At 49.9% G+C, this 9,897-nt stretch overlaps 2 protein-coding genes across 2 annotated transcripts in view; both read left to right on the plus strand.

The window, feature by feature from the left end:
- The first annotated feature begins 2,186 nt into the window (after positions 1-2,186).
- LOC119284550 (2-hydroxy-6-oxononadienedioate/2-hydroxy-6-oxononatrienedioate hydrolase-like) lies at positions 2,187-7,290 on the plus strand. Its single transcript, XM_037563681.1, has 4 exons — positions 2,187-3,119; positions 6,468-6,563; positions 6,665-6,732; positions 6,850-7,290. The coding sequence occupies exons 1-4, from the start codon at positions 2,373-2,375 to the stop codon at positions 6,989-6,991; spliced, it is 1,053 nt and encodes a 350-aa protein (XP_037419578.1). The 5' UTR covers positions 2,187-2,372; the 3' UTR covers positions 6,992-7,290.
- Positions 7,291-8,730: 1,440 nt separating this feature from the next.
- The window catches only part of LOC119284551 (2-hydroxymuconate semialdehyde hydrolase-like), a 2,693-nt gene continuing 1,526 nt past the window's right edge, over positions 8,731-9,897 (plus strand). Inside the window, exon 1 of the mRNA XM_037563682.1 lies at positions 8,731-9,408. Within this exon, the coding sequence (XP_037419579.1) occupies positions 8,731-9,408 (678 nt within the window). The remainder of the gene's footprint in view (positions 9,409-9,897) is intronic.

A 9,897-nucleotide genomic window follows, 5' to 3' on the forward strand; every position in this document is an offset into this window, starting at 1 on the left:
AGGGAAGCAAATTTTAAGAAAGGGCCAAATAAGGAATTCTCCCGATTGATTATGTATTATCTATTAATCAACCCACACGTATGCGGAGAAATTTTCTTGTGTTGTTGGCCACACGTGCTATATTGATGTTACAATGACGCATGGTGGCGATCATTGTCCTTGTCAAAACATGAACCAAATACAAAAGTGAACACGTTCAGTCGAATGAGAGGGCTTCAAAAATAGGGATGGTACCATTTTCTCAAGGGAGCAATTAGGATGGGTAGTCACTCCAATTTAGGAGTTAGGATGACTTTGTAGAAGTGTGATGGACCCGCGTCCTCATAAAAATGGTTGGAATTCTTCTTTCTCACTTGAGGCCTCTTTGAGGCGCTGACGTCCACCACTTGCTCGCCCTCTGCGACCTACTTGCCTTGGAGGCTTGATGCGATCGCCCTCTGACACCTGCTTGCCCTTGAGCAATTGCAATCACCAACATTACCAATGACCGGCTTCCCAACAAAGAGTTGCAGTGAAGAACTAACCATGATCAATGGGATGTACATGTAGCATGGACCGGTATCGACCATATATCGACATGGAAACTGACCAAATCTGGCTCTATATCAACATGGCAACTAACCAAAATCTGACCGTATATCGATATAGCAACTGACCAAAATCAGACCCCTATATTGACTACATATGTACTTCCTCTGTAAACCAATACTTGGTAGATCACCATTTAATGATCTAATTAGTCTTATATTAGTTTACAAAGGTAGCACACGGTAACTAAAGAAAATCTAACCCTATATAGACACCAATATGTGATCGGACTTCGACACCAAAATTGAGCCGTATGAATGGCCAAATCAAGCCATTAACGGATGGACACCATTATGGACGGCCAAATCAAGGTCTTAATCAGCACCCTAAATCGAAGCCTAAATCAGACCCTAAACCCTAGCTTAAACTGGACGAGACTTGCCTGCTCCCCGCGCGTGTGCCCATCCGTGCTCCCGCATATGTGGCTTGATTTAATTGGAACAAAATAAGGCCCGGCCCCACCTCCTTAAAATCAGGGGGAGATGATTTGATTAGAAAGGAAAAAAGAAAAAAATAGCCGTAGGATGAAGTGGGAGTACGGATGGGAGCATGGGGAGGGAGCAGGCAAGCCGGATCCGCTTAAACCAGACCCCAACTTGAACCCTAAATCTAGCCATATTAAAACCCTTAGAATGTCCCTAGATCGAATCGTCGAATAAATTCATGCCTAAATTGATGCCTACATCAATCCCTAAATCAGGGAGACAAGGACTTACCATCATCGAAGGGGCGACGAAGCGGTGATCAAGTTCGTGGTCGCCGCCAGTGCTCCTCATTCGGATCTTGCTGCCATGGATGCTCACTCACCGCCAAGAGGGGAGAGTGGGCGGTGAGGAAGTGACTACAAGGGACAACGCAAGGTCTCCGGCTCGTCCCCGCGCGTACAGACGCCTGCATCCGTGTGTCGTCCTTGCGCTGGGTCGGGCATGTCTCGCTGAAAACGGTCAATTCGGACGAGACCTGAGTGTTGAATTCTGTCCATGGCCTATCCATATCCGTCCTGGCCAACCATGGCCATCGTGCTCGAAGAGAGGTGTTGAGCAGTCGTAAGTTGGCATCCCGGACCACCATATTCCTTGGGTGCGCACACTTGATCCCACGCCACCAAGCAGTGTCCTCCATGGACATCTCGTCACCCCTTCCATAGGAAGCCTCTACAAATCTTATTGGCTGCTTTGATTGTTTTGACTGAAAGATCTATTGCCATCATAGCGTGGATTGGCATTGATGCGAGGTTGGTTTTGAGAAGTTCCAGCCTCCCAGCTCTGAACATCATCCTTACTTGCCACGCGGGGACTGTCATGGATGCTCACTCACCGCCAAGAGGGGAGAGTGGGCGGTGAGGGAGTCATAGTGGGGAGAGAGGGGAGAATGAGCGGTGAGGAGATTTATGGTGCGACTTTAAGGGACAACGCGACGTCTCCGGCTCGTCCCTGCGCGTACAGACGCCTGCATCCGTGTGCCGTCCTTGCGCTGGGTCGGGCCAGTATCGCTGGAAAAGGGTCAATTCGACCGTTCCTTAGAGCTAAAGCTCTGGCAGCTTTGAGTTTCTTGCTATACCACGGGTCACGCCGCGCTGCCTGATTTTGAACCCGTATCCGACTCGAGCTGAGCACCAGCAGTAGTACTCCTACTAGCAATACAACCGGAAAGAGCAAGAGCCGCACATATAAACAGTGCACACGCGAGACACGTCGCGACTCCTCCGGATCCATCGGGGCCGCGCCGAGAAAGAAGCTGCGCGCTACAGCCCGCCCATCCGGCCAGCCCGCTCCCGCGTCGTCATGCAAGCTCGCGCCGGATCGGCGGCCGGCGCCGCCGCGCTCGCCGCCACGAAGCAGCACCCGGCGGCCGCCTCGTCCCTCTTCGCGCTGCTCTCCCTCTCGCTGCTCCTCCTCCGGCTGCTGCTCCGCCTCCGGCTCGCCGCCTTCCGCGACGCCGCGCTCACGCTCCACCTCCTCGCGCGCCTCCGCATCCGGCCCGTCACCCTCCGCCTCCCCGGCCCGCACGCCACCACGCTCCGCGTCTGGTGCCCGGCCTCGCCGTCCGGCAAGCCGCCGCTGCTGCTCCTCCACGGCTTCGGCGGCGACGCCAAGTGGACGTGGGCGCGCAACCTGGCCGCGCTCTCCCGCAGCTTCCACCTCTACGTGCCGGACCTGGTCTTCTTCGGCTCGCACTCCCGCTCCGCCTCGCCGCTCCGGTCCGTGGCCTTCCAGGCCCGCTGCGCCGCGGACGCGATGCGGCTCCTCGGCGTGGGCCGGTACGACGTGGCCGGGATCAGCTACGGGGGGTTCGTGGCGTACCGGATGGCGGCCGTGGAGGCCCGGGAGAGCGTGGCCAGGGTCGTCATCATGACCAGCGGCGTGGCGGCCACGGTGCAGGAGATGGGCGAGCTGGCGGCGCGGGAGGAGATGGCCGTGGAGGAGGCGCTGCTGCCCGACAGCGCCGCCGGGCTGCGCCGGCTCGTGCACCGGTCCATGCACCGCCCCCCGCCCTGGCTGCCGGACTTCGTGCTCCACGATTTCATCCAGGTCAGTACGCACATACTACGTGTTTGTCTAATTTTGTTTTACCTTGATACTCCAGAGTATATAGAAGTTACTGTATCTCTATGTTGTCTTTTCCTGGACGTGTCACAAACCCTTTTTCTCTTTCGAGAGGCGACGTCAGACGTGTCACAAACTTACCGCGACGGTTAACTAACTTGTCTCCAACGATGCCAGTAGCTAACTGGAGTAGTGTTATAAATCACGTGGTTTGGTTGCGTGTCGCGCTTGCTTGGTTTTGCCTAGGATGGCCACGCCGGCACAGCGCTTGGCGTCCGGCCGATCCATGCATGGCGCACGCAGCAGGCAGGCAACATCATTTGCAGCTTGCAAGCATGCATTAGCGTGTGGAGCGCGTGCGTGCGTGCACGTTTCAGCCGTACACGCAAGTGCTAGACCAGGTAGGAGTAGTAGCAGGCACCACCTCTGTTGCTGCCGCTGATGACGTGCGCCAACTGCCAAGACGTAGACGGAGCTCAAGTTAGGCCTGCGGATTGTAAACAGTAAGTAAGTAACTAGTCAATCAGTACGCTGGGAAGAGCAGTAGCTGTAGTACGTAGATCTGGACGGACGTGTCGACCTCGTCGGTTTCCTTGTTGGGTCTCACACTCACTCTCACCCGGCTGGGTCCGTAAGTGAGGTCGTGGCCCACGTGCCAGTGTCACCACCGTTGGGGCTGATCGGTCCGTCCAAATCCAAAACGCTAGCGGACAGCGCTACCGTCCACCGCCGCAGATCAAATCTGTGCTAGGAAAATGCCTGCCCCATCTATGTGGGTCGGTCGCCGGGCGTGGCTGACAGTCCCACCAATAATGCATCCCGAACTTGATTAGACTGCACAACGAGTGAGCAGATACTCTCCAAATTCTTGAATTTCAGGGAGCTGGTGGATTGCCAAACAACCCCTGAGATTCAAGCTATTTAATCAAGCTCTCCTCGTTAAACAAGTCTGGCGGATCATCACGGTCCCGAACTCGCTATGTGCTAGAGTTCTAAAGGCACGGCATTTCCCGGAGATGGATATCATGGCTGCACCTTGTGCTGGAGTAGCCAAGTTGGTACACACGTCAGTGAAGTGTTATCATATAACGAGCCAGGAATCCTTAATTCATGATGTTGAGGAGGGCCCAATATAGGAGGATTTGTTACTGTTCGTACTCCAAATACAAAGGAATAGCCAAGCTTGGGGAGGGCTTGGGCCCTGGCTCGCCACCCACTGCCTCCGCCACCGCATATGACTGTGGCGGTCTGTGTGTGCCGGTGCTGTACGTCAAGTTCCAAGAGCTCCAGAATTCTTATCCTAGTTCTCTCAAAAAAATAAATAAGAATTCTTATCCTAGCTCGGGCCGCACAGGGGGCTCCCAGACTGGGCCGCCCAACAGCGCCCAACAGTGCAATTTTTCAAAAAAAAGAAAAAAATCATGCACGTGTGAGGGATCAATCCGGGGACATCAGGCTGGTGAAAGATTGACGCTAGCATTGTAGTTGATGAGCTTCACTATCTAAGTGGGCAGAGTGGGGTATAAGAACAATAGACATCAGGCTGGTGAAAGATCGACAAATTTAAACATTGTTTTATCAAATGCAATGTTTTTGAAAGTGGATACTTTTTTTAACATGAACATTTTCAAATTCGTAACAAATTTCTTAAAACCAACAATTTGTGATAACAAGAACATTTTTTGGGAATCTCGAATATTTTTTGAAAACATGATCATTTTTTGAAGCTATGCATAAATTTCTATAAGGCGAACATTTTTTGCATCCGTGAAAAATTCTTGAAACCCCAAACAAAATTTGAAAATACGAACATTTTTGTTAACAATTTCGAAAAATCATGAGATTCTGAACATTTTTCCAAAACTCGAACAGTTTTAAAAAAAACACAAACATCTTTTGGAATTTCAAACTTTTTTTAAAAAACGAGCAATTTCTGAATTTTGACGAATTTTGAAATTCTGTATATTTTTTGAATTTACAGAAAAAAAAGGAAACTATTGAAAGGGGGGAGCTGGACAAAAAAAAACGTACCAAAACCTTCTAGGAGGATCCCAAAACCGGTCAGGAACCTTCTGAAAGGTTCCCAAAATTGGGATCTCTCTTCCACGTATTCTAGTTAATGACACAATTATCAGAGAAATTGTTGGAGGGGCTCAAGATTTCACTAGTTGTAATTTTATTTTCGAAAGTAGAGATATGATAAAGAGACTCGCAATTTAGTTAACTCTTCTAGTTCTTTAGAGGCGGGTCGCGACTTGTGGTTGCGAGTACCCCATGCCCCAATTGTTTGTAAACCTCGTACTTGATTAATAAAGAAGGTTTACCACTAAAAAAAGGCATCGTGCATGGTTTTGGGAAGGCGGTTTAGCGTTTTACAATCATTTTTTCTAAGTATAATAGTTTATTTATGATTTTTTAAATAGACGTTGAATATTTTTTATTATACGTTGAACTTTTAAAACACATTTGGATCAATTTTCAAATATATGTTGAATATTTTATTACCCATTAATTTTTAAAAAATTCATGAACAGTTTTAAATCCATGAACACCTTTTGAGCTTCATGAATTTTTTTCTTGATTTTTTAAGATTCATTAACATTTTTTAAAGCAAGGACATTTTTTGGGAATTATTCTTTTTGAATCATGATTTTTTAAAATTAATTGACATTTTTAAGGAATTGTGATTTTGATATAGACGTCGTACACTTTTAAGGAATCGTGACATTTGCAAAGATTTGTATGGCCTGGACCCTCCCTAGCCTGGAGGTTGTTTGGTTGATGCCCTGAATAAGCCTGGGGTGCAGCATTTTATGGTCATTAGCCTGGCTGAAGCACTAGGCATGGTTGTTTGCCTGGCCCAAGCGCTCATATTCGGTCATCTAGCGCTAGCTTGGGATGCTAACATCATTTTCCATTGGCCACTGTCCGATCAAGTCATATGCCAATAATTTTGCATGGGGCTACCTTCATTTAATTAGCAATAGACTGTAAATTATGTTTTTGCCTGGCCTTAGCATCGTTTCTTTCTAGGGTCATCAAACTCCTCTCTCTCCTCTTAATTACCCTGCGACATCAGATTTTTAGCCTATTTGGTTGCCCCTGTATAAGATACGTGCTCGTAAACAAGTCGGCGAGCAGACTTCAGAAATGTTCTTAGTTTAGTTCTCTTAAAGCATGCTCGTAATTTTCAGTGCAGGCTCCAACTTTGCATGGAAATGTAGAGAGAGATAACTAATAACAGAGCATCATGTCCCCGTAAAAAAAAGGAACACATATTAATTTGGTGAACTTTACACCATTTCTGAAGTCTATGCCCTGTGTTTGCTGCAGCTGATGTTCGTGGACCAGAGAAAGGAGAGAACGGAGCTGCTGCGAGAACTACTCAGGAGCGGAGCCGGCATCGATCCCCTCCCGGCTCTCACTCAGGTCAGCCAGCCGCACATTCGAAGCAACATCGATCCATCATCACTTTCCTTTGGATGTTGTTTTCTGAGAAATAACATGCGTGGTTCGATTGTGCTATGCAGAAAACGCTGGTTCTGTGGGGAGACAAGGACCAGGTGTTCCCCGTCGATCTTGGCTACAAACTGCACAGGTATTGGAAAAAACAGGACAGTACTCTAGCTTCCATGAATTCTCTATACTGACGACATTGCTTTTCATTTCAAGAAGATGTATGACAATGGCTATGTTTTTCTGTTGGTGAACGCAGGCATCTAGGCAAGAAATCGAGGCTAGAGATAATCAAGAACGCAGGGCACGCGCTGCAGTTGGAGGGGGCCGACAAGGTCAACAGTTTCATCAAGTCGTTCTTCCTAGATGAACGGGATGAGCCAGAATTCGGCACAACCTGAAACTGAAGCCTGCTCAGAGCATCCGTACTCGCTGGAGAAAATACACGAACTATCCCAGAGGCCCGAATGGTGTACTACATTATAATCTTTTAGGTATGTATAATCATGTAATGTTATGTGTAAAAAAGAGCTACTATGATCTAAATGTCCGCTCAGAAGATTAAAAAAAAGGAGAGAGATAGGGTGTGATCTGAATGCCTCCGGCCATTCAAAATGGGGTGGAATGGAATGGTGGCTCTGAACTTTGTGTTGTGTTATGTTTTTGTTAACAAGTGCGAGTTTACACGTTTTACGCCGTATGTTTACCGCATTACCGTGTTTCTACTACATTGTAGAGGGTGTTTACTGGTCATAAACATAGTAAATGCTTACTCCGTAGTCAATCCACAATAAATATCTACTCTTATAAAAAACCGAGTTGATGATGATGATGTGCCTGCCATCTCTCCATATTTTAAAGATAAGGCCTCGCTTCGTTATCTCCCACAACCTCATTGCTGAGCAATTAAAAAAAAAGTCTCTGAAACAATCTAGCATGGTGGCCGCTGCCGCCTGCCGGCGCCGTCCATTCCCGTGCCTCCGTCCAGTCCGACCACCAATCGCCACCACGCCCCACTCCTCCTCACCTTATTTCTCATCTTTCTCGAGATATCATTTTTTTTATGAAATTCTCGAGATACTAGTTTTCCGATAAAATTCTTGAGATACCATTTTTCTGATAAGATTCTTGAGATACCATTTTTCCGATAAAATTCCTGAGATATTATTAGTTTTTACACATGGGATTACTCCTGCATGGGTCAATCACAACAGGTGTTTTGTAAGAAAATGCATCTTCATGTTCCGATGCAATGCATGGGCATCTTGCTAGTATGCAATCTTATAAACACTTTTGAAATCAATATTGATGCTCGGCTCGAATTTGGGCGGGTTTGCATGCAACAGCAACTTTGCAGGGTTGTTCAGGAGCGCGTCTACGCCACGCCAAGCAAGAGTTCTTCTAGAAAGCAATGCCCTAGCTGGAACAAGAGTACTACTACTACATAAAGCTGTTTGTTTCAATGTGGTTGTCTGCCGCCCTGTCTCACAGACTGTTTCTGTTCTTTCCCGTGGCCGCAAGCGCACGTCGCGTCAAGGCTTCAGTTCAGGCCGCATCTTCTTAATCGCTGGGTGGTTCTTGCCTACGCCAATATATACTTTGATGCCGATTTTGGGGTTATTTTGGTGCAACCTGCCCACTTGATCCATACAAAACCTCACATTTTGTACCGCACGCGAACAACTCATTCGGTCCTCCCGTTCTTCTTCTTCTTCTTCTTCTTCTTCTTTTCCGAGTGGGTGCAGTGCTCCCTTCCGGTCAAAAGAAACGATGCCGGAATCCTCCCCTTGACGGCTACACTTCTCGTCTGAATCCTAATCTAGCTCAACTTGCATCTGTTTAACAGGGACATACTCCTCCATCACACAGCGTGGCGAGTCCAGATTCCGCTGAGATGCCACCGAGGCCCCATTGAAAGCGCCACCATAGCCGAATTTTCGGGTGGTGGTATACTCAAGGTCCACCCAACCACCGGCCTTCTTCCCTTGCAATCCCGGGGTGCTGCGAGCCCTCCGTTTCTCCCACCAGAACGAACGCCCGCCTTTAAGCTAAGGGGAGCTCCACCAGCACATCGCTATACATCACTGGCGTTCTCACTCTTGATCGATCAGGGGACACGGCCGGCTAGCAGCTTCGAGCCATGGGGGCCGGCCTCAGCCTCGTGCCGCTCATCGACTACTTCGCCCGCCGCGAGTTCCTCGCCGCCGGCCTCCGCCCCCACTCCGTCACGCTCCCCTACCCCGACGGCGGCGACGGCGGGTCCTCGACCTGCACCGTGCACTACTGGGCGCCGGCGGGGGAGCCGCGGCTGCCGCCACTGCTGCTCATCCACGGCTTCGGGCCTCGGGCCACCTGGCAGTGGCGCTGTCAGGTGGGGCCGCTGTCCCGCCAGTTCCACGTCATCGTCCCGGACCTGCTCGGCTTCGGCGGCAGCTCCTGGGACTCGCCCTCGGCGCCGCCGCCGTCGGAGGCCACGCAGGCCGCGGCGCTCGTGGCGCTGCTGGACTCGGTGGAGGGGCTCAAAGGCAAGCGGGTGGCCGTGGCGGGCACGAGCTACGGCGGGTTCGTGGCCTACTGGCTGGCGCGCGCGGCGGGGCCCCGGAGGGTGGGACCCGTGGTGATCGCGAGCTCCGACCTGCTCAAGACGGCGGCCGACGACCGCGCGTTCCTGAAGAGGGCCGGCGAGGGGTGGCGCGGCGCGCACGAGCTGCTCCTGCCGGCCGAGCCCGCCGCCATGAGGAGGCTGATGGAGATGGCCGTGTACCGCCCGCCGCCGGCCATGATGACGCCGGACTTCGTCCTCCGGGACTTCATCCAGGTGCGTGCGTGTACAGAACTACAGATGCCACTTGAGCTCTGGTTAGCCGCCATCTTTTATTTGTCAGAAGGTGACCAACGGCCTGCAAGTCATTATTCTTTAGTCATCATCGGTCTGCATTGTGCATTTGGCAGACGATTTTTAGGAGTGATAATTCAACATTTCAACGTTTTCCATATGAGGATAACTCTAGTTACCGAAGATGAGCATGTGTTGATCTAAAAATCTTCCAATCCAAAACAAAAAAGAATAGTTGGAGCCCCTTTTTTTGCGAATAAATAGTTGGAGCCTTCGACTGACAGCAGAACTTCCAAGCGCAACGCTGAACCTGACACCTCCCGGCTCCCGCCCAACAATCAATCAAATCAGTAGCGATGTGTAGTATAACAGTTCCATCCTCCATGCCAGATTTCGTAAGCATTTATAGTTCCGATCTACTCCTACAGCACTGAATCAGCAGCGCCGATGCAACCGTGCCCGTGCTCTTAT

Source organism: Triticum dicoccoides, chromosome 4A, assembly GCF_002162155.2.
Source record: "Triticum dicoccoides isolate Atlit2015 ecotype Zavitan chromosome 4A, WEW_v2.0, whole genome shotgun sequence".
In the NCBI taxonomy this organism is placed as follows: domain Eukaryota; kingdom Viridiplantae; phylum Streptophyta; class Magnoliopsida; order Poales; family Poaceae; genus Triticum; species Triticum dicoccoides.